General features: G+C 37.8%; 1 protein-coding gene and 1 pseudogene across 1 annotated transcript in view; both read left to right on the top strand.

The window, feature by feature from the left end:
• Positions 1-25506, top strand: part of PLAA (phospholipase A2 activating protein) — a 33130-nt gene that overhangs the window by 3759 nt on the left and 3865 nt on the right. Inside the window, exons 3-11 of the mRNA XM_069090322.1 lie at positions 959-1059; positions 1200-1320; positions 3495-3662; positions 10588-10723; positions 12888-13057; positions 15371-15528; positions 17240-17459; positions 20041-20109; positions 21159-21230. Of these exons, the coding sequence (XP_068946423.1) occupies positions 959-1059; positions 1200-1320; positions 3495-3662; positions 10588-10723; positions 12888-13057; positions 15371-15528; positions 17240-17459; positions 20041-20109; positions 21159-21230 (1215 nt within the window). The remainder of the gene's footprint in view (positions 1-958; positions 1060-1199; positions 1321-3494; positions 3663-10587; positions 10724-12887; positions 13058-15370; positions 15529-17239; positions 17460-20040; positions 20110-21158; positions 21231-25506) is intronic.
• On the top strand, positions 3674-9690 carry LOC138162880 (dynein light chain 1, cytoplasmic-like; annotated as a pseudogene).

Below are 25506 nucleotides of genomic sequence, written 5' to 3'. Positions count from 1 at the left end.
ATGAATATATTGATGTTCTGTTTGAACAGAAAATTGACAGTGTTTTTGGTCAGATAATGCCCTCTTTTTGTGCAGGAAATGTTTTATGTATACCTAAAACTGGTATGATATAATTTAAATTTGTTTTGGAAAGTGAATTTTATTCTTTGTCTCCAAAAAAAGAGTATTTTGTTTATTGTTATCGGTTTATTTATTAATGCCTACTTGACATAAAACTATACATTCCTATTTGTTGTATGTAATTGTACCTGAAATGGCATAAAAATAGACATAAGTAGTTATTTCATCAGTCAGATATCATAAAAGATTATAGAATTTAGATCTGGAAGGGATCTTAGAGATCCTCTAGCACAACTCCACATTTTAAAGATGAGAAGACTGAGGCCCCAAGAGTTTGTGACCGCCACTGTCATACACGTTGGTAAAAGTAGCAGAAGCCGCATTTGAAGCCAGGGATCCCAACTCTAAATCTAGTATTCTTTTCACTTCGCTTGGAACATATGATAGTGTATCCCCTTGTCTGTCATTTTTAAGAATCTTTCAGATACTAAGGTAAAAATGTTTTGTGACCTTTAAGTCACAGGAAGATAATTTGGATCTTTGTTCTTGAAACTTTATAGAAGCATAGTTTGTATATTCTCCAAGGCCAGGCTACAAAGGCAACAATTTTTCTTGGTAGCCATGTGGTTCAGTGGATGGAGTGCTAGGTAGGCCTGGAGTCAGGAAGATCTGAGTTCAGATTTGGCCTTAGTCACTTGTTAATAATAACTAAGTGTGATTCTGGGCAAAAATCACTTAACTTCTGTGTGGCTCAGTTCTTCATCTGTAAAATGAATGTCCTTTCAAAAATGAGAAATCACAAGCAGTCAGATTGAACACTGCATTTTTTTTTCCTTTTTAAAAATATAAAATCAGACAGAAATATGTAACAATATTGACTGATTTTTTTCCCCCCTAGTTTGTAGCCTTTCATCTGGAAAATTTGGAACGTTACTTAGTGGTTCATGGGACACTACAGCCAAAGTCTGGCTCAATGATAAATGCATGATGACCCTGCAGGTATAGTAATTCTGTGTGAATAGTCAATATAATATAATAAATAATTGAGTATCTTCCTGACTGTTTTGTGAGCATTCTTTGAGTTCTTAGTTGCATGATCATTCCTTGACCCCTTAGATTGATTCCAGCTTTTTTCACAGGGTCATACAGCAGCAGTATGGGCAGTGAAGATATTGCCAGAACAAGGGTTAATGTTGACTGGATCAGCAGACAAAACTATTAAGCTTTGGAAAGCTGGAAGGTGTGAAAGAACATTCTCTGGTAAGAACAGGAAACAAAATTGCTTTAGTTTGTGTGAAGCCATTCACATGAAAATTAAGTTGGTATACCTGTCTAACCAGGGAACTAAGAAGGTAGCACAGGGTGCTTAAAATAGTACTAAATTTGGGGCGGCTAGGTGGCACAGTGAATAGAGCACTGGCCTTGGAGTGGGGAGGATCTGACTTCAAATCTGGCCTCAGATACTTCACACTTACTAGCCGTGTGACCTTGGGCAAATCACTTAACCTCGAGTGCTTTGCCTTCCCCCCCTCCAAAAAGCCAAAAAAAATTTTTTTAAATGGTAATAAATTTGCAATTAAAATAACTGAGTTTGAATCCAGTTTTTTGTCATTTAACTTGGCATTAACAAAGTAAATCGCTTTGGGCCCTCTTTATGAACTGTATTACTTTGGCTATTTTCTTTATGTAGTTAGGTTTGAAGGTATTATAACCTGACCCCTGTTATATAAATCATGTTGAAAACTGCCAAGTCCGTGCTATGCTGATTGTTATCTATCTGTCTGTGTTTCTGTCTGTCTCTCGGGCAGTGTTGTTAATTGCTTTACCTTAAATGTAAATATACACACCTGAAAATGCCAGGATTATTTATAATGTGGTTCTCACAGGTAGACTTTTAAAGCTTTAATTATTAGATAATTCTAAAAACAAATTGATTCTTGTCTGTTTTCACAGGTTGTACATAATTTTAGACAAACTAGGAACAAAAAAGATTTTCTATCTATATTCCCTGGATTTATTTATTTTTCAAAGTTAGCAATTGGCTCTAGTAGCATTAGGAGAAGCTCCTTTTATATACTTCACTAAGAGCCGAGGGGGCAGTAGTAAAGACAGAGTGGCACTGTTTCATATTCTACATTTAAAAGAAATATTTAGGACTTGGGAAATTCTGGAAGAAATCAGTTTTGTTGCTAATCTAGCTATGATGTGCCTCAGCAATAGAAAATGAACTTGGGCACCATAGTAATGTGTTCTTAGGAATCCTTTATGCGCCATATTTTTTTTAACAGGAAAATTATAAACTCTTGACTAACTGGCACAGCTTATATACTTTACAAAATTGGTAGTATGGGGCGGCTAGGTGGTGCAGTGAGTAAAGCATCGGCCCCAGAGTCAGGAGGACCCTAGGTCGGTTTGGGCTGCAGACACTTAACACCCACACATACAAAAACAAACAAACAAACTAGTGTAACCTCAGGCAAGTTACTTAACCCCAGTTGCCCTCCAAAAGTCAAAAAAACAAAACAAAACACAAAATTGGTAGTATGAGGTATCCCACTGATTCCCTCCTCATATTACCCCGTATTTAACTACTTTTGTATTTGGTTGCATTTATCCTCTTCATGTTTACTCTAAGGATATGTCCTTGTTACCTCTACCATTAAAATGTAAAGTTCTTGTGAGTAGAAATCATTTCATTTGGGGTGGCTAGGTGGTGCAGTGAATAGAGCACCGGCCCTGGAGTCAGCAGGACCTGAGTTCAAATCTGGCCTCAGACACTTAACACAAAAACTAGCTGTGTCACCTTGGGCAAGTCACTTAACCCCAATTGCCCTCCAAAAAACAAAACAAAAAGAAATCATTTCATTTAATATTTGTATCTTCTACATCTAGTACAGTACCAGTCATTTAGAAGGTACTTTATAAATGCTTTAATAATTTATTGGTGCATAGAAGTTGACTCTATGAAGTCGTATTCTTTTTTGATAAAAATCTTGTCAGAGATTATGTAATTGTATTTATCATAAATATCTATATATAAATTGGGTATTCATAGTGTTTTAGTACATAAAACATTTGATAACATTTGTCATATGTAAGAGCTTACTAATTTGTTGTATTGCATAGTAAAGCTCAGAACAACTTGGTCTTTGTAAAATCTGATATTTAGGTGCTTTAGCAAAAGGTAATTTTCCTCAGAATTTTTAGGTGAAAAATGTGAAGGGATGTTGAAAGAATATATGTATATTTTACATGAAGTATATGTGATTTCTTATGGATTGTCCTAACTTAAAATACAGACTCATTCCTTCTTCAAAGATGAAAATCTTTCTGTAGACCAGTTGTTGCTATACTTTAATGTGTTACTTGAATAACATAAAATGATATAGTAATCAAATGACTGATACTCTTAATTTCTTTTTTTCCTAATGAAGGTCATGAAGACTGTGTGAGAGGTTTAGCAATTCTAAATGAAACAGAATTTCTGTCCTGTGCAAATGATGCCAGTATTAGAAGATGGCAAATCACTGGCGAGTGTCTTGAAGTATTTTATGGGCATACAAATTATATTTATAGTATATCTGTTTTCCCAAATTGTAAAGGTAAGGTTCTTATGCTATAGCTAGAAAAGTATAGTAATGAACATTTTTCATAAAATAGCTTCTTAAAAAGTCTAATGAGTTATTCGATATTTTAGTAAGTTCATATTCTACTTAATGATTCATTCTTTTGACAGAGAAAGGTGTGTGTTCTGTATATCAATGCGAGCCAGTGATTCATTACAAGATTAAAAGATCTTAGACCTCAGGGGGAAAAAAATGATATGATTGATTATTGGTATGATCCGTAGTTTTCTGATGGAATAGTTGGAAATATAGACTGTGGAATGAAGGGGCATGCTACACTTTCATTATGCTTGGGAAGTAAATTGTAGTGTACACCTTCGCCATTCTGGGTGAGAGTGTAGGGAAAAGAGAAAGAGCTCAGCAGTAAGCTGACCTGTGGGTTTATCGGTAGGATACAAAGTGCGTGTGGTTGCTCACAGGCCAGGAGAGTAGTAAGCATGCCCCTCCTTAGATCATACTGCCTTGGGAAGTCCCTAGAAGTATCTCCAAAAGTAGCTGTCTATAACCCGTGAAGCTTGGGATGGTGTGCCCTCCACCCTGGAAACAACTGCATTTTAACAAAGCATTAAAAGTCAAGAAATAGACTAGAAAAATGAGCAAACAACAGAAAAAAGAAATTCCGAGCACAGAAATTACTATGTGACAAGGAAGATCAAAATACATACTCAGAAGATAAAAGTCAAAGCTCCAACATCCAAAACCTTCAAGAAAAATATGAATTAATCTTAGACCATGGAGGAGCTCAAAAAAGATTTTGCAAATCATGTAACAGAGGTAGAAGAAAAAGTGAGAAATGAGAGTGATGCAAGAAAATCATGAAAAGCCTTGGTAAAGGAGACACCCAAAAAACAGTGAATAAAATAGCACCTTAAAAAAAACAGAATGGGTAGAACCAGAGGGTAAAATAGGTGTTGAAAGAATCCACTGATTACCTCAGGAAAGAGAACCCAAAATAAAAATTCCAAGTGACATTATAGTACTATCAGATCAAGAAAAAACTGCAAGTAGCCAGAAAGAAATAGTTGAGCTATCTGGGAGCCACAGTTCGGATTACACAGGATTTAGTAGCTGCAATGTTGGAGGATCAGAGGTTATGGAACATGATATTCCAGAAGGCAAAGGAACTAGGACTATCACCAAGAATCACCTACCCGGCAAAATTAAGCTTGATAATACTTCAAGGGGAAAAAAATGGTCGCTCAGTGAAATAGAAGAATTTTACGCTTTCATAAAGAGAAGACCAGAATGGAACAAACAGTTTTATTTCTGATATTAAGACCCAAGAGAAGCTGAAAAAAGGGGAAAAAAATAAGAGATTCAATGGAGTTGAACTGTTTACATCCCTACATGGGAAAATGATACTTGTAAATCTTAAAAAATTATACCGCTAATCGTATAGCTAGAAAGAATATACATGGGACTACGGGCATAAGGGGAATGACTTAAACATAATTAAGGGGTGAGAAACAGGAGTACACTGCGTGCAGGGCAAGGGAGAGGTAGAATGGGGTAAATTATTTCATGGGAAGAGGCGCTGGACAGAAAAATGGGAGGGTGGGTAATGGGCATCACTTGAACCTTACTCTCATTGGTATTGGGTCATAGAGGGGGAAAATATACATAATCAGTTGAAAATAGAAATCTTTCTTACTGACAGGAAGATAGGAAGGGAGAGAGGGCAGGAAGAAGGTGAGAGAACAGAAGAGAGGGCAAACTTGAGACAATAGACTGAAGCAAAACAGTGTCAAGAAAGGGTAAAAGTGAGATGAGCCACGGCTTAGGCAGTGAAAGCACCTGCCGGGTCGGATGGAGTGCTTGAGCCATGCTGCCGCCCCCTCCCACCGGGACCCATCTCTGCTGCCAGCACCCCTGACCCGCAGTAACCATGTGTGACTGCAAGGTCGTGATTAAAAATGCAGACATGTTGGAGGAGATGCGGCAGGACTCTGGAGGGTGCCGCCCAGGCCCTGGAGAAGTACAGCATAGAGAAGGACATAGCAGCCCACATCAAGAAGAAGTTTGACCAGAAGTATAACCCCACCTGGCACTGCATCGTGGGGGGAGGAACTTCGGCAGCCGCGTGACGCACGAGACAAAGCACTTCATCTACTTCTCCCTGGCCCAGGCCGCCATTGTCCTGTTCAAGTCTGGTTAGAGCATGGCCTGTGGCTCCTGCCCGAGAGCCTTCCAGATCACAAGGAGTGCGGCCTAAATTCCAAATACCAGAGACTGACCTAGCTTCAGCGTTGCCATGGGAACCCCTCGAGCTTCAAGCCTTTATCGTGCTGCTGTTGTACAGGGCACCCTATGTACTAGGTTGATGTGGTTATGAAACACTTCGCAAAATACAAAAAAAAAAAAGGGTAAAAGCAGAGAGAGGACAGACAGGAGGAAAAAACAGGATGGAGGGAAATACACAGCAGTCATAGCTATGCATGTGAATGGGACGGACTCTGCCATTGAATGGAAGGGGGTAGCATAGTGGATCAAGAACCAGAATCCTACAATATGCTGTTTATAAGAAACACATTTGAAACAGAGATATACACAGAATGAAGGTAGAAGACTGCAGCAGAATCTGTTATGCTTCAGCTGAAGTAAAAAAAAAAAAAGCAGCAGTAGCAATCCTGATTTCAGACAAAGCAAAAGCAAAAATAGACCAAATTAAAAGAGATAAGGAAGAAAACTACATCTTGCTAATAGGTACCATAGGCAATTAAGTAATATTAGTACTAAACATATATAATCCCAAGTGGTATAGCATCCAGAATCTGAGAGGAGAAATTCAGAGAGTTATAGGTTCATGACCAAACAAGAGATGGAAAGCATTATGAAATAGAAAATAAATAATTTTGTTTATACTAAATTAAAAAGGTTTTGCACAAACAAAACCAATGCAACCAAGGATTAGGAAGCAGAAAGCTGGGAAACAACCTTTACAGCAAGTATCTCTGATAAAGGCCTCATGTCTCAAATATAGAGCACTAAGTCATATTTATAAGCATACGCAGCATTTACCAATTGATAAGTGGTCAGAAGATATGAATAGGCAACTTTCAGGATAAAGAAATCAAAATTGTCTATAAGCATATGAAGAAATGCTCTAAATTATTTTTGATTCCAGAAATGCAAACTAAAACAACTCAGAGGTACCACCTCTCACCTCTCAGATTGGCTAGCATGACAAAAAAGGAAAATGGTGAATGTTGGAAATGTGGGAAAATCGGAGCCCTAATGCTCTATTGGTGGAGTTGTGAACTGATCCAGCCGTTCTGAAGAGCAGTTTGAAACTATGCCCCCACGGGAACCAAACTTTGCACACTCTTTGATCAGCAACATTACAACTGGGTCTGTGTCCAAAGAGATGATAAAAAGGGGGAAAGGACCTACATGTGCAAAGGTAGTTAGAGCAGTCCTTGTCTCAGTACCAAAATACCGGAAACTGAGGGGATGCCCATCAAGTGGGGACTAGCCAAGCAGGCTGTGGTATTTGAGTGTAATGGAATGCGGTTGTTCCACAAAAATGATGAACAGAGAGATTTCAGAATAACCTGGGATGATTTGTATGAACTGATATAAGCAAAGTGAAACGACCAAAACCCGGAAAACGTTGTACATTTTCAGCAACATTGTGTGATTGTCAACTAGGAATGACTAAGCTATCCTCAGCAACACAAGTGCAAAAAGGACTCATGAAAGAAAATTCTCACCGCCTCCAGATAAAGAACTGATGGACTCGGAATGAAGATTCAAGCATGTCTGCTTTAATTTCCTTTTTGGTCTTTTTTCTTTTGATCCTTTCCTTCTCTCACAACTGTGACTCATGGAAATAAGTTTTATATAATAGCACATATGTAACCTATATCAAATTGCCTGCCTTCTGAGGAACAGGGAAGGGGGGAAGGAGGGAGAAAAATTTGGAACTCAGATTCTTGTAAGAAATGAATGCGGAGCAGCCAGGTGGCTCAGCGAGTGAGAGCACCGGCTCCAGTGTCCGGATGACCTGGATCAAATCCGGGCTCAGATACTCAGCACCACACCCAGAAGTAACTGGCCATGTAACCTTGAGCAAGTTACTTAACCCTGATTGCTTTAACAAAAAAAGAAATGAATGCTAAAAATTATCTTGACATGTAATTGGGGAAAAAATAATAAAACCCCCCCCCCCACAAATTAAGCCAAATGGTAAAAGAGGTATAAAAAACCAATAAGGAGAAGAATGTCTTGAAAAGCAAAATTGGCCAAATGGAAAAAAAGGCACAAAAATTCAGTGAAGAAAAGAACTTCTTAAAAAGTAGACTTGACCAAATGGAAAAGGAGGTTCAGAAGCTCACTGAAGAAAGTAATTCCCTTTTTTAAAATTAGAATTGAGAAAATGGAAGCTAATAACTAATGAGAAATCAAGAAACAATAAAAATCAAAAGAATGAAAAAAAAAAGAAGCAACTGAAATATCTCATTGGAAAGAAAACTGAACTGGAAAATAGATCCAGGAGAGATAATTTAAAAATTATTGGAGTACATGAAAGTCATGATCAAAAAAGATCCTAGACATCTTTGAAGAAATTAACAAGGAAAACTGCTCTGATAGCATAGAAGCTTAGGGTAAAATAGAAATTGAGAGCATCAACTCTTTGCCTCCTAAAAGAGATTACAAAATGAAAACTCCCGGAAATAATATAGCCAAATTTCGGAGCTCCCAAGTCAGAGAATATTGCAAACAGCCAGAAAGAAACAGTTCAAGTGTTGTGGAGTCAGGATAACACAAGTCTTAGCAGCTTCTGCAATAAAGAATTGTAGGGTTTGGAATTTGGTATTCCAGGGGGCAGAGGAGTTAGGATTACGGCCAAGAATCACTTATACAGTAAAACTTAGTATAATCCTTCAGTGGAAAAAACAGACATTCAGTGAAATTGGATGACTTTCAAGCATTCTTGATGAAAAGATCAGAGCTGAATAGAAAATTTGACTTTAAAATACAAGACCCAAGAGAAGCATGGAAAGGGAAATCATGAAGGACTTTAATAAGGTTAAACTGTTTACATTCCTACGTGGGTAGGTGATACTTACAACTCATCAGAACTTTCCCATTATTAGGGCTGTTAGGAGTATGTATAGAGAGAAGGCACAGGTGTGAATTGAATATGAAGAAATGATTTCTAAAAAAAGGGGTGAGAAATGTATTGGGAGAAAGGGAAAGGGAGAGATAGAATGGGGTAAATTATCTCACATAAAAGAGGCAAGAAAAAACTGTTACAGTGGAAGGGGCATAAGTGACTCTTACTCTCATCAGAATTGGCTCAGAAAGAGGAAATAACATGTACACTCAGTTGGGTATAGACATCCGTCTCACCCTACAGGAAAGTAGAAGGGGAAGGGAATAACTGAAGGTGGCAGGGGATTCGGAGGTGATCGAAGGGAGGACAGATTGGGGGAGGGGGTAGTCAGAAACAAAACACTTTTGAGCAGGGACAGGGTAAAAGGAGAGAGAATAGAATAAACCGGTGGGAGAAATAGATGGAAGGAAATTCATTTAGCTAGTTGTAACTGAAAAAAAAATTTGAAGCAAATTTTTTATCTGATAAAGGCCTCATTTCTCAGATACATAGAGAATTGAGTAAAATTTGTAAAAAAAAAATAGGAGTCATTCCTCAATTGATATGTTATCTAGAGATATGAACAGTTTTCAGATGAAGTAATCAAAAAGCTATCTATGACCATATGAGATTTAGATGCTCTAAATCGCTAATGATTGGAGGAAGGCAAATTGAAACAGCTCATACCTATATTAGATTGGCTAATAGGACAGAAAAGGAAAATGGAAAGTGCTGGAGGGGATGTTGGAAAAATGAGTCATTAATGCATTGTTGGTGCAATTAAGAACTGATTCAATTGTCCTTTTTTTTCAGGGGGGAAGGCAAGGCAGTTGGGGTTACATGACTTGGCCAAGGTCACAGCTGATTAAGTGTCAAGTGTTTGAGACTGAATTTGAGCTCAGGTTCTCCTGACTCCAGGGCCGGTGCTCTATTCACTGCACCATTTAGCTGCCTGTCAGCCATTCTTTAGAGCAACTTGGAACTATACCCAAACGACTATAGAGCCATGCATACCTGTTGACCTAGCAGTGCCGTTATTTGGTCTGTAAACAAAAGGAGATAAAAAACAAAAGAGTAAAGGACCTATCTATAGGAAAATATTTATAGCAGCTCTTTTCTGGTGGCATGAAATTTGAAATTGGTAGGATGCCCATCAATTGGGGAATGACAGAACAAATTGTGCTATGTGATTGTGATGGAATAATGTTGTGCTTTAAGAAAGTGAGCTGGGGTGGCTAGGTGGTGCAGTGAGTAGAGCGCTGGCCCCGGAGTCAGGAGGACCTGAGTTCAAATTTGGCTTGAGACACTTGACACACTAGCTGTATGACCTTGGGCAAGTCACTTAACCCCAGTTGCCTTGCCTTCCCCTCTCCAGAAAGAAAGAAAGAAATGATGGGTAGGATGCTCTCAGAAAAACCTGGAAAGACTTACATGAGCTGATGCAAAGTGTACAAAGTAACAGCAATATTTAATAATAATAACTGAATGACTAGCTATTTTTAGTGGTACAGTGATCCACGACAACTCTGAAGGATCCATCCCCAGAGAAAGAACTGATGGTATATGAATACAGATTGAAGCATACTTTACTTTTTTGTTTTTCTTGAGGGGTTTTTTTGTCTTATGTTTTCTTTCACAACATGATTAATATGAAAATACATTTTGCATGGCTACACTTACATAATCTATATCAGATCCATCTCAATGAGGAGGGTGGGAAGGGGGGAGGGACAGCATTGTTTATGTATAAGTGTTCATTCATCTTAGTTTTTATAGCTATGTTAATTTATTCCTATGTTAATTTAGATTTTGTGACAACAGCAGAAGATAGATCTCTGAGAATCTGGAAACAAGGGGAATGTGCCCAAACAATCAGACTTCCAGCGCAGTCTATTTGGTGCTGCTGTGTGCTAGAAAATGGTGACATTGTGGTTGGTGCGAGGTATTCAAATATCATTTTAAAGTATTAAGCATTTGCTGTGTGCCTAGACTTGTGTTAAGTATTGAAATGTAAAATATAATAAGATATGAGTCTTACTCAAGTAATCAGGAAATAGGGTAGCAAAAATATGCCTGGAAGTTAGTGAGAGCATTTTTATACTAGGCAGAGTGTATTGGCATAATTTATATTCTTGTAAAATGAATTATGCAGTACAGATGGTGGAAAAGGCATTTTAAAAGTTTGAGATCAGTATGACCTAGTATGGTTAGAGAAGATTTCGTTGAATAATTGAGACTTGAAGGACAAAAGGGGCATTTCTGGTGTAAACAAAATGTGGAAAGGTGTGAGTTGAAAGTGATCAGTGATGTATATTGACTACAGTAAAGAGACAGGTTTCCCAATACTCTATTACGTATGATTCCTACTTCAGTAATACCTGTTATGTATGATTCTTACTTCACTAATACCTATTTGGAAAAGTAAAATGCAACTGAATTATTAAAAGCCTTGAAACTTTGACAGAAGTATTTAGAATAATAGAATCACTGATTTGATTACTTGAATTATTAAGCTCCACTACAGTATGTCCAAGCCTCTTGTTAGAGATAACCCCTTAATTTTACAGATGAAGAAACTAAACTCACAGAGGTTACGTGACTTGACTGAGATTATACAGCTAGTTTTTTGTTGTCAGGACTATAACCTTTGTTTACTTAACCCCCTTTTAGAGTACTTTTCTATTGATTGTAACTGCAGAAATGGAAAGGAAGGAATTGTTTACTGGAAATATTTCAAAGGAAAAAAGAACTTGGGCACTGAGAAGGATGAGTAAAAAGTTTAGAGACTGCGTTATTGTAGGAGTGACAGTGCTAGTAAAAGAAATAGGAAAATTAGGAAGAGAGGCTAATTTTGGGTAAAATGTAAGTTTGATTTTAGACTTATTGAGGTTAATATGGTAATTAGAGCAACGGCAAAAAAAAATTGTCTAATATATAGGAAATAGGAAATGGAACACAGACTTAAGGAATGGAGGAGACTTCAGGTAAAGTAGTGAAGTGGAGAGCGTGCTGGATTTAGTGACAGGAGCTGGGCTCAAATTCAGATTGGCCATTTACGGTGTGACCTGGGGCAGTTCCCTCCAGGAGGGCCTGGCCAAGGGAGAGGAGCAGAAGACCCAGGACCTTGTGATTTTTTGAAAGATGTGGATCTGAAGTTTTCAGACGCTCTCCATCACACGCTGTCAGTGCTTCGGGTTCCTGATTGGAGATGGGAGAGGTTGGACAAGATGATCTCGAAGGTCCCTTTCAGCTTTAAGTCCTACGATCATGAGACCTTCAAAGATAGGAGAGAAAGGATGAGGAAAAAGTAAAATATAAAGACCAAGAAAGAGGAGTTAAGAAACTTAGGATCAAAATGGTGTTATTTCATGTAAAAGAAACCGTTTTAAGTGCTTCTGTGATATCAGGGAGGAAGAGAATTGAGAAAACTCAATGGAGTTTTTATTTGGTTTGGTAACCTAAGTGTAGTGATGGCAAAAGGAAGGAGATTGAAAAATAGACAGTAGAGGGGCGGCTAAGTGGTGCAGTGAATGGAGCACCAGCCCTGGAGTCGGGAGGACCTGAGTTCAAATTTGGTCTTGGACACTTAAGACACACAAAAAAACTGGCCATGTGACCTTGGGCAAATCACTTAACCCCAATTGCCCTACCTTCCCTGCTCCAGAAAACAAAATAAAATTAAAATAGGCAGTAGGGAGCGGTTAAGGAGGAAGTACATGGTGACAAATAGTAAATCACTCTTGCAAGGGGGAAATGACGGGGGATGTTTATTGTTAAGGTAACTGAAGTACTAAGCATGTTTGAGGACAGAGGGAAAGATTGAAGATGGTAAAGAGATTGATGGTAACTGTGGAAAGCAAGTATCTTGGAAGGGAGCTGATGAGATTTGATAGTGAGATTGGAAAAAATTTTGGAGAACAGGTTGACATTGTTTTTGGCTCTCTGATACATAGATATCTATGTATTATATATACACATGCTTATCTGTTTGGCCTTTGTTAGCTTTTTAGAAATGTTTACATTTTTGCAGATTTACATTTTTGATTCATGAAATTATCAGCATACATGAACATGAAGTAAATTTCTGTATTGTATTTATTTTACAGCGATGGCATTATCAGAGTGTTTACAGAATCAGTGGAACGGGCAGCCAGTCCTGAGGAACTTCAGGCCTTTGAAAATGAACTTTCTCGGGCAACTATTGATTCAAAAACTGGTGATTTGGGGGATATTGACGCTGACCAGCTTCCAGGAAGAGAGCATTTGAATGAACCTGGTAAATATTGTTTCTTGGGCAAAAAAAATCTTTGCCTTTTCTGGAAGAATTATTGGTAATTCATATGGAGGTGATTTTAATTTTTCAAAATTGCACTTGAAATGCCAGATTTTAGCTCTTGATCACTAATTTGAGATTTCATACTAAGTAAAAAGAATATTAATAAATAAGTTCCTTCATTTCTCTTGGTACATGTCTGTGAGAAGACAGAAACTTACATACTAAATATAAAGTCATGTTTCACGATTTTTTATTGCTTTTGATGCTGAAGCTTTAGTAAGCTGTATCTTTGCCAAATAAACCCTAAATGGGGTCACAAAGAGTCAGACATGACTGGAAAATGACTTAACTACAATAATAACTTAATAAAGAATTCTTGGGATAGAACCATATTGTTCTTCCAAGAATATATAACTGAACTATTCAAAGCCAGCCTATTAAAATGGAAATTAGAAAAAAGTTAGCATATATACTACTAGTGTTTATTTGGTATAATAAGGGTATCAATGATTTTTATTGTATCTGAGAGTTAGATATTTCCTCAGGAATTATTTGCACTTTGAGGTTCATAGATCATTAGACCTTAAAGGTACATAATGAGACAGTTCAGTTCATTCCCTTCTTTTTGCAGTTGAAGACATTGAAACCCAGAGAGGACAAATTGCCCAAGGACCCCGAGTTTACTGATTTGAATGTTTTTCTTTTGCACCATGCAGCCTCTCATGGTTTTGTTTGTACTCTCATATAATCCTTTGTTGCATCTCTTCGATGGTGCATTTGATTTCGATTATTTGTCTATCTATCTTAACCTTAAGACGACATTTTAAGTTAGTTGAATGTTGGAACTCTGCCCTCTGGGTGCAGGAATGCTATGGGGAGATGAAAAGATGAATAAAATTGTCTCATTTATTTTAATTTTTAATGCTTCATTTTGTACCACATAAGAAATTATGCAATCACGCTGTGCCGTAAATATGGGAGATAGTCCCCTAAAATCTTTTTTTCTTAAGTGAATCCCTGTGTTAGTAAAAGTGTTCTTTTGTACTACAGACATTGCACATCATGTATCATTGAATTGTTTTGAGGAAATGTTCTGTTTGTGTCTTTACCAAATTTATCACTTTAGTGTGTGACTTAGTAGTCTAACTCTTAGCTGATGTGAGACCATCGGCAAATCACATAAATCATTTTGGGCCTCACTTTTCTCACCCATAAAATCATCAAGGGCGTTGTGGACTAGTTCTGAGGCTCTTTACCGTTAAGGCTTCTTTTGTTCACTAATTGCTTTGTGTGCATATTGGGTTTTTTTTTTTTTTTGCCTTTTGGAGGGCAGTTGGGGTTAAGTAACTTGCCCAAGGTTACACGGCTAGTTTTTTTGTGTGGGTGTTAAGTGTCTGAGGCTGGAACCAAACTCGGGTCCTTCCTGACTCCTTTACTCACTGCGCCACCTAGCCGCCCTCTTGCAGATGGTCTTCTTACGTAAATTGTAAGCTTCTTGTTTGCATAGTTTCTTAAACTATAGTTTACAAGCCCCCAGAACATGGCCAGTTAATATTAGTTGAATTAATCACTCTGCTGACAGGCTCAAAATATAAATAGATTTAAATTAAAGTAAATTCTTAGCCTTTCTATTCGCAAAGAATGAGCCTATGGCCAAATTTTAATTTTGAGACTTGGCTTTGCAAATCTTAAGTTGCTAAATAAATATTAGCTCTTAGCAGACAGCTAGGTGGTTAAGAGTGCCAGCCCTGGAGTCAGCAAGACCTGAGCTTATAACCTGCCTGAGACCCTTAACTTTGTGGCTTTAGGCAAATTCAGCCTGTCTGCCTCAGTTTCCTCATCTGTAAGGTAGGGATAATGGCAACATCTGCCTGCCAGGGCTGTTGTTCAACCCAAGCTGGGGGAAGTTAACGACATCAGCGTAAATTACAGGCTGTGTGACGGGCTCTCTCAAGGCACGCTCTGTGGTGTCCGTTGTCAGCAGCAGTACTGGGAGGGCTGTGTGGCATAGAATACAGCCTCACACATGAGCATTGATGTTTGATCGGCTTAGCCCAGAAAGTGAGGCCAGGCAGGGAAGTATAATCTGATCTTCATTGACTTTTGTTCGCTGATCATGTCAGTTATTTGTTCAATGTGAATATCCATCTGAGATCAAGACTAGAATCACACTTTATTGTTTTACATGAACAAAAAAAATCTTCCGATAAAATGTGTTAATTTTTCCACACACATATAATGATTGAGAATCTTTGTTTCCAACATTGCGTTTTATTCTTCAGCATTTCTGATACTTTAATTTTTTTTTTCAAGGTACTAGAGAAGGACAGACGCGTCTGATCAGAGATGGGGAGAGAGTTGAAGCCTACCAGTGGAGTGTTAGTGATGGAAGGTGGTTAAAGATCGGTGATGTTGTGGGCTCATCTGGAGCTAGTCAGCAAACTTCTGGAAGAGTTTTATATGAAGGAAAAGTATGTTAACCGTTGTCTTATTACTGACTTTTTTGGAGGGGGCAGGGCACGGCAGTTGGGGTTAAGTGACTTACCCAGGGTTACACAGCCAGTAAGTGTTAAGTGTCTGAGGCCAGATTTGAACTCAGGTCTTCCCGACTCCAGGGCTGGTGCTCTATTCACTGCGCCACCTCACCGCCCCCTTTATTACTGATTTTTAGGAAATTTGAAGTTAGGTCTACACTTGGCTTACTTGAGCAACCAGTATAGATTTCTGGGGTTGTGGTTTTTTTAAAAAATGTTTCACAATGAAGCAAACTTTTTATTCTATTTCCTCTCATATTTTCTAACGTAGATCTTATTTCTTTTTAAATATAGAAATTTTAGGTGCCTTTTATGTCTTAGTTCAGGGATCTCAACCTTTTTGTGGTGAGGACCTTTCTGAGCAATGGCCATTTAAATCAGGGAGATGTGGAGGTAGCCAACAGGTGGCTCTCCCGAAGGGTCAGTATTTGAAATGCCTGAATCACTTGATCATGGTCGGCATGTTGTTGAGGACTCCTGCCTTTGATTTTTAAGAGTGCAAAAAAGGTGAGGGTGGAGGGGAAATGTGTAGATGCAACAGTCAGTTAAAGGGGTTTTCACTTACTTTTTTTACATTAGGATATAAGGATATCATTTCAGTATAAGCACAATCAGCATTACCATCTTTGACCTATATATGAGGGTGAAGAATTTGAATCTGTTGAATTTATCAGATTATAATCCTTTAACCTAATTATGAGTTTCTTTTGGCTATCAACATGAACCACTATACAAATATGCTATTATGGAGTATAGTTCCTGTGTCATTGAGCAAAAAGCATAGTTTTGTTTGCTTTGTTTCTGATAAATTTCTTAGTTTCTATTTGTGCCTACTTCCTGTTTGTAAAGAATGGAGCCTATGGCCAAGTTTTAATTTTGAGAGACTTAGCTTTGCAAACCTTAAGTTGCTATATAAATATTAGCTCTTAGCAGATAGCTAGGTGGTACAGTAATTAAGAGTGCCAGACCTGGAGTCAGGAAGACCTGAGTTTAAAGCCTGCCTGAGATGCTTAATTTTATGACTTTAGGCTGTTTGCCTCAGTTTCCTCATCTGTAAAATAGGGATAATAAAAACATCTACCTCCCAGGGTTGTTGTAAGAGTCAAATGAGAAAATATTTGTAAAGCTTTTTGCAAATCTTAAAGCTATAATATACAAATATTAGTCTTTTTTTTTTTTTCCGGGCCCAGTAGTTAGTCTGTTGTAATTGTAATTAAGGACAATCTGGTACAAACCCTGCCTTTGAGCTTTGCTAGTTGTGTGGCTGGGAGAAAAGTTATTTAAGCTGTCAAAAGCTCAGTTTTCTAGTCCATAAAATAAAAATTATAAAAATTTAAGTAGTTACCTCATAGGATTGCTAGGCTTAAATAAGATAACCTATGTAGAACACTCAGCACACTTTGAAGTGTATGTAAATGTCTGTTATTAGTAATAAGATAAACTTGCATTTATTTGTTTTTAAAAAATTAATAAGCTTTAAAAGTTAGGAATTTAAGGTACTAGATAAAAATGCTAATACAATTTGACATTTTAAAAAACAACTGTTTAGACACCTATAATTTTTCATATTTCTTATTTGTGTAACACTAGATTAAAGGTGAAAAAAAGTTATCGTCAAACCGTTTTCCCTTTGTATTTATTTTTAAAGGAATTTGATTATGTTTTTACCATTGATGTCAATGAAAGCGGGCCTTCTTATAAGTTGCCATATAATACCAGTGATGATCCGTGGTTGACAGCATACAACTTTTTGCAGAAGAATGACCTAAATCCCATGTTTTTGGATCAAGTGGCCAAGTTTATTATTGATAACACAAAAGGGCAAACATTAGGAAATGTGAACACTGACTTTTCAGATCCTTTTACAGGTAAGAATAGAGGGAAATTTTATCTGTATTAGTAATGGTTGACTTTTTTTTTTTAATGGGGGAGGAAATGGGTTCCTTCTCCCTGGCCTGTTTAAGAGACCTAACAAATTATTTTTAAAACTTTAGCTCCATAACAGGTTGATAAATATGTGAATTTGTAGTAATGAACTTAAAAGTTTTATAGTATAGTTGCCATATAGAAACAGCTGCACATTACTTCAGAAATAATTAACTACATCTAGATTATCTGTAATTTATTTTTAAAATGTCTTCAAAGGGATACTATATCAAATCATTTATTTAAAAAATTTTCAAAATATGACATTCCTTGAAGTTGTAGTAAAACTTCAGGAATGAAGGAGATTTTGAAATCTAGTTCTTATATAAAACATTTTAACAGGTCTGTTATCTACCAAAGCTGGAATTAGGTATAAGTATATAAAATAGAACAAATAGGCTTTTCATTTCACAAGTTAAGTCATTACTTTAGAACTCTGAATAAATTTTCTCCTAGGGATCATATTACCTCAATGGTGATTAGTTTCTTTGGGCATACAAACAAATGTCTTTGAAATGTATGATGTAAGTGAACTTCAGTAATAATGATACTAGCTCGAGGGTTTTTTATTTTTTTTGAGGGCAATTGGGGTTAAGTGACTTGCCCAAGGTCACATGGCTAGTAAATGTTAAGTATCTGAGGTTGGATTTGAACTCAGGTCCTCAACTCCAGAGCCGGTGCTCTAATCGCTGTGCCTCCTAGCTGCCCCTAGCTTGAGTTTTAAGTCCTGGGTGAAGAGGGTCATGTGATACAGGAATAGCAGGAGGAAGAGAATTTAGTTTTTCTTTTCCTATGTACCCTGAGGGTTAAATTAAGCTAAATTTTTAAATGAGTGTAATATTGTTTAAACTTTCCTCACTTATTTCTGCATTCCTTCCCTGACTCCAGCTCTTAATGCTGATATTTCCCAGGCCCATAAGGGATCTGATCTGCTTACATTGCATTAAAATCCTACCCAGGTCGGCTTCCCAGATTTGTTTCTTGATCAAAATTTGTTTACAGTTAAAATTTCAAATTTCCTTAGTATTAATAATCTCGGGTGCCAGGGATGCATTCTAATCGAATGAGTTAATATTTATGTATATTTCTTAGTCTATTGGAAGTACTTGCATTTCTTTTTTTAAAAAAAAGGATACTTGTTAACCAGACTACTCTGTATTTGGTAGATTTTTAGAGGGTTGGTCATAGGAACCAGGAAGACCTAGGCTCAAGTCCTATACCTGACACATACTGTGTTGTCCTGGTCAAGTCACTTAACTGCTTAGTGCTTTTGGCAGAAGAGCAGATGCTGACCTGCATTAGAGGAGGGAGTTTCCTTATTCCTTATTTACCATATAAATAAAATCATAGATTCAAGCCCTGTCCTTTTCTAATTTCAGGCAGTCTTTTCTCAGCTTCTCCAGATCAGTTTTTCACAGCTTCTATTCTGAACAAACAAATTCTTGAAAAGCCCCAAACTTTAAAATGGATATAGTGGGGAGGGTAAGGGGAAAATGGGAGTTAAGGCAGGTCTTTGGGGGGGTCGGATGTCTTATCCCGACTATTCCTAATGTGCCACCTTAATAAAGACACCTTTCTCAAGGCTGGCTTACTAAATGATTCTGAGCAGGTAATCTTGATGCGAGTGGAGGGAGAACATGGCAGTGACATTAGAGAATCCTTCCTGAAGGTGTGACATAACTAAGCTTCAGGGACACACGTGTAGCCCATGTAAGCTCTGAGGATCCTTACCTAAACTCTCCCCACTACTGATCAGTCAGGGCCCCAGAGCTTGGCTGTATCAACACTGCATCTTAAATGAGATAATATTTATAAAGCACTTAGTACAATGTCTAGGACACAGTAGACACTTAATAAATGATGCCGTCAGCTCCAGTTCCTCCCAAGATTATCAGAGTATGGGTCATTTGTAATTAGAAATTAATTTTAATTCCACTTTTACCTGTTTCAAAACTCTTGAACTTTATTTATCAGTTTAATTTTACTAAGAATAAAACAGTAAGGATCTATCTACCTAAGAGTTGAAGAACTTGGTACTTTTTCAGTGCTGGTGCTACTATATCAAGCCCAGCTGCACAGCATTGGCAGGGCATAAGAGTGATTGAGTATTGTAGCTGCATGCAGTGTAACTCATTTTATCCTTAAAATTAACAGTTAGTTATTTCACTTGTAAAGTTGGTTTTTTATGGTTATGTATCTTTTTTGGGGGTCAGGGGATGGAAGTTGTTGGGGTTGTCTTATTCAGTAAATATTTTAGTACCTACCATGTGAAAAGCACTGTGCATACAAAGTAAAAAAAAGATCTAGAGATAGAAACTTCTTACCTCCGGAAGCTATGCAGGATCGTTGGGTTTCTTTCTTTTTTTTTATCATTCAGTTTCTTTATGTGTGATCTTTTAATATATCTTTTCCTAAATAAATAAACAGACTTTGTGGGAAAACATTACAGAGCAGAATTATGGGATAACTTTTCTTTATTTGCATGATGATACAGTGTTTCGTTTTGTTTTTTAAATTCTACAGGTGGTGGTCGTTACGTTCCAGGTTCTTCATCTGGATCAGACATGTTAGCTGCTGCAGATCCTTTTACAGGTAAAGGACAAGCTTGTTGATATTTTACCCCCGAGTATGTAGTACCTTTTGGGTTAAGAAGTAGTGGGGAAATGATCTATTCATAGACCTCTTCAAAATCTATATTCTTAACACTGACTTCTCACCTTCCCCTTTGTCTTGTATTTCTTGGTTTCTGCTATATCATTTAATTGGCTATGCCACTGTCACTTAAGCAAACATATTGTCAGAATTCATCACTTTCTCTAGCAAACCTTACCTCATTTTTATCTTCTCATTTCTATTACCTCATTCTCTTATGACCTCTCATTCTCATTTCTGTTATCTCATTGCTTTCTTTGAAGCTCCTCCCGGTTCATAAAATTTGGGATCATCTTTTACTCATTTATCTTACCCATCTTCAAGAAGCAGTCCATTTAAAAAGTCAACACGCAGTTATTAAGTACTTAATATGCCAGGTACTGTGCTAAAAATTGAGGTGTAATTACAAAGAAATGCAAAAGCACGTATTTCTTTAATTTCTTCCTTTTGTCAGAATCAGGTGTATTTCAATCTCTTAGCTAACTCATGTTTGGCCTTTGTAGCAGCATCTTTACCTTAAAATCCATCATATGTGCACCTGCAAGTATTGTCCTATCTTAGCAGGATATCATGTCCATTAATTTATTCACAGTACTGCTCAAATTCCATGGTGTATTGGAAACATTTCCATAGTAACTTTTCTCCAGTCAGCAGTTCATTTCAAAAACCACTTACTTATTGGTCACTCATCTGATCTCTGTGGGCTCTTTTGTAAATGTAATTTAAAAGTAGTATGTGTGAAATGGATATTCCCACCTTCAGGATTTATTGACCAGTTAATTATATTTCTATTTCAAATAGTGCTAGGAGACCCATGTTGGATAAAGTCATGGTTCTACTGAAACTATTCAAGCATATGTATTTTGTACTTAAGTCTTATTTAAAAAAATCATGTGGAATGCAAAAAAAAAAAATGCTACATAAGAAACAGCGTCGATTCGAAAATAAATTGTGAGAGTGGATGTTATAATTCCAGTATCATGTTTTAGGTTCAGGTCGATATCTTCCTGGTTCAGCAAGCAACACTGGAGTACCTTCAGCTGGAGTTGACCAAGTTATAGGTAAAAATCTTTAAAATGTACTCAAGTCTTTTAAGCCCTTAAAAATTGTCTTTCAAAAACATTTTTTCTTACCAGTTCTTCTTACTTTTCTTTCTTAATAAAGAGCCTACCTTACCCCCTTATTACTTAGTAAATCAAATTTCAAACTCTTTCCCTGGTTTTCAGGGACTTTTACAATAAACATTGCTTTTTGTACAGTATTATTTTGCCATACTCAGTCAGTCAACAGATATTTTTCAGAGTGCTTCCTATCTGCCAGGCACTGTTCTGAGCACTGGGGATAGGAAGAGAGAAAGTCTCAGCATTTAAGGTGCTTTCATTCTCTCAAAGGATGCATACATCAGTAGGTCTATATTATGATAAATAGAGTGAAAGGAAAACACTTGTAGAGGGGAAGGCATTAGAATCAGGCCTGGATGGGGCCAGAAAGAGCCTCCTGCAGAAGATGGCCAGTGAGACGAAGAGGCAGAGGTAAAGGGGAGAAAGAGTATTGTAGGTGTAGGGGGCAGTTCGGACAAAGTCAGGGAGATGTTTGGTTGACTGCTTCTCTGATTTTATACAAGCCATTCTCATCCCGAGTTCTGTTTGCTGCTCATCCTTTCTCCCAACTGCAGTGCTGTTTTCCCTTCCTCTTTCTCTTCCTCTGCTCTTACTTCCAGTTCTAATCCAGCCTCTACTGTGAAGCCTCCCTGCTTTTTGCCAGCCTACAGTGACCACCAAGTTCTTTGAAGTCCCTAATATGAATAATAACGTAGTGTTTTAGAGGTTGTTGCCCGTAATTGTTTTTATGTTAAAGTCTTAGCTCGTCCGTGAGAGTTAAGAAGTTTGACGGGTAGGCAGAGACCATTTGCACCACATTATTTGTTTCATGTCAAAATACCTAGCATAATTTCTTAGTCTGTAACTGGAGAGTAGGGGAAACAGCCTGACAGAGCATTTATTAAGTACCTGCTGCATGCAGAACAGTGCTGGGGATGACACAAAGCTTTGAGCCCTCATTGAGCCTCCAGGTTAATGTTCTGCTGTGTGACAGAACGGCTACTGAAGCTACCGAGGAACAAAAGTGCAGGAAAAGTGCTTTTCTTGGTAGTTCTTGCAGTGCAAGTCCCCCTGTATTTTACGTATTACTTTTGTACCAAGGGAGAGAAAAAGCGTCCTTGTTTTCTTTGGTCGTAGACTCGGTTTAAGTGCATATACTTAACTGGTATGAAGTAGACCCTTAATTACACTTCAGTGGCTTGGGTCTGTGATCTCAGTGATGACGGTCCTCCTTCATTTATAGATTATCAAAAAAAGTCCTACCTCCTCATTCTTTATGATTCTTGTCCATTTACTCCCATGTCCATTCTACCTCTTCTTTGATCCTGTTTTTCCCAATATAGTTTAAAAAATACCATAAAAAATTTACTTCTTTGATGTAGGACTTCTAGTTTACGTTGCTTGTTTTCCATATTTCACACTTGAACGTATAGCTAAAGCCAATATAATATTGCTACCTCATTTGTTGGATTTTTATGAATTATTCTGCATACCTCTTGCTGTAATATGTCTTACATTATTGCTACTCCGTTGTGTCTTGTGTAGACATTTTTATCTTTCAATTTACAACCTTTTTTTTTATTAGAATTGTAAAGCTAAGCAATTTTTTTTTTTTACCAGACTTTGCTTATTAGTAGCCTCCTGGCTTGAGATGGAGCATATCATTCCCATATTTCAAGGTCCAAGAACGAAAATTCTCTTCACCATCTTTTTTTTTTTTATGATTCTTATTTTTTTGCTTCTCTTAAAGAAAACTTGACAAATACCAAAAAAAGAACATTTTCAAGTACAAAGGACAGAAAAATAGAATTCTATTTAAAAGCACAACTCTATCACATATAATTTATTTTTAAAGTATATAATAAATACAACATATTAGTTTTAAAGCTCAGTCAGCAAGTACTTATTAAATATTTAATATGTCAGGTCCTGTGCTGTGAATTGGGATTACAAAGAAAGGCAGAAACAAGGTCTGGCCTAAAAGAGCTCCCATTCTAATGGGGACACAGCATGTATCTAATTTTCATGCAGTGTTAAATGGGAGCTAACCTTAATTGTCAGTGTTGTAGACTATGTAGAAGGGAGTCAAGTGTAAGAGATCTGGGAAAGCAAAAAGGGGGCCAGGTTGTGAAGGTCTTTAAAAGCCAAACAGAGGATTTTATATTTGATCCTCAAGGTAATAGGGAGTCACCTATTACCACTGTTTTTTGGGGGGATGAGGAAGGTGTAATATTGTCAGACAAGTCCTTTTAAAGAATCGCTAGCAGCAGAGTGGAAGATAGATTAGAATGGAGAGAAACTCGGGAGGGAGACCAGTCCAAAGGCTGTTGCAAGTGGCCCAGGGGTGAGGTGTAAGTGCTCGCACTTAGTGTCCGTCAGCTGTGTGAGTGGAGAAAAAGGGACATAGAAGAGAAATGAAGAAAGAAACAACAAACTTGGCAGCAAATTGGATATGTGGGGCACATGCAAGTGAGGAATCCAAGATCACAATGAGGTTGCAACCGTTGGTGAATGGGAGGATGGTGTTAACTTTGATAGTATTAGGAAAATTGGAAAGAGGGTAGGGTTTGGGAGGAAATAATGAATTTTGCCCTGCTGTTTGTGTATCTTTGTTCTGTCCTCTAGAGTGTGTGTATAATGCTTAAAAGAACCTCTTTTTTAGTTTTGCATCACTAGCTAACCTTGATCATTCCCTGAATTAAAAACAAATCACCCCCCTTAATAAGCATAGTCAAGCAGAATAAATCCACAAAATGGACGCCCTTTTCTAAAAAGGTATGTCTTGTTGTGCACATCTGATCAGTCTCCTCTCTCTTGGGAGCTGAGTAGCGTGCTTCATCATTAGGCCTCCGGAATCATAGTTTCAAAGTTGTTTTTCCTTCCAGTGTTTTAGTCCTTGTGTAAATTGTTTTTCTGGCTCTTGTAATTCTCCTCAGTGCCATTTCATACAAGTCTTCCCAGATGTTTCTGAATCCACCCTGCCATTTTGACAGCGTCTTAACCACTATGCCATTTCTGAGTTCTGCCTTGAGTTCAGGCTTTCTAGTTTCTTTTTTTTGTCCATATGAATCAACAGAAATTAGTAGTGTCAGATTGGGAAAGTTTGAAGAGGTTTTCTGTAATGCCCAAGCATGTCAGTTCAGTTAAATAAACACTAAGCACCTGCTCTGTGCCAGGGGATACAGAGAGACAAAAGACAGTCCTTGTCTTCAGGGAATTTACGTGGAAGACATTATTGTCAGGCAGACCAGTGTCATGATGCCCTGAATGGGGAGGTTTACCTGTCACCATCACTTGTCTCTCCTTAGGAATCTTCCTGGATGACCACCTGCTGGTGGACCCCCCTGGAACCACATCATCATTCCTTAAAGTACAGGAAGATCCTTCTTTAACAGGGGATCTGTTTCTTTTCTCTGTAGAAATAACCATCTATCACTTTTTTTTTATTTTTTTAAGCAACCGGGGTTAAGTAACTTGCTCAAGGTTACACGGCCAGGTGTTTCTGGGTGGGTGCTAAGCGTCTGAGCCCGGGATTCGATCTCCAGGTCTTCTCAACACTGGAGCCGGTGGTCTTACTCGCTGTGCTCCCTGGCCGCCCCCATCTATCACTTATTTAGCTTGAAATGTTCAGAGGTCCTTCTCTTTCTCCTTCTTGTCAAAAAAAAATTTTTTTTATTTTTTGGAGAGGGGAAGGTAGGGTAGTTGGGGTTAAGTGACTTGCCCAAGGTCACACGGCTAGTTTTTGTGTGTGTGTTAAGTGTCTGAGGCTGGATTTGAACTCAGGTTCACTGCGCCACCTAGCCACCCCCTTCTTGTCAAATTTTTCTACCCTTTAACCTCCTTCAGCCATCAGGGTTCAACTCAGCTTCAGATCGTCTTTTGTTTTCATCTCTCTGCGATCCATTTATAAAGGATTCTTCATTCGTCCTGATACTGTGGAGAGGTATTTTCTAAGTCGGACTCCTTAGGGACTTTGAGTGTAAGTAGCAAAGCAAAGACTTGCATTTCCCCACAGCGTTGTCCTCTGCCTTCAGACTTGCCGTGAGGTCCTTCATCTCTCGTATTCTTCTTGGGAGCCCTTTTAGTCTCCCTTTGGTGACTAGAATCAGAAAAGGACATTTTTTTCTCATGCTAATTCTTACATGGACATCAACAACATATTTGGACCTATTGTTTGTATTCTCAGAATGAGCTGACTTAGTGGGTATTCATGCCAAGTTTTCTGTTGGCTTGTTTT

This window comes from Petaurus breviceps, unplaced genomic scaffold, assembly GCF_028583685.1.
Source record: "Petaurus breviceps papuanus isolate PSGF00001 unplaced genomic scaffold, PetGlider_PUasm1.0 125, whole genome shotgun sequence".
Taxonomy (NCBI): Eukaryota; Metazoa; Chordata; class Mammalia; order Diprotodontia; family Petauridae; genus Petaurus; species Petaurus breviceps.
The sequence above is the reverse complement of the archived record's forward strand: the minus strand, read 5'-3'. Positions and strand labels throughout refer to the sequence as shown.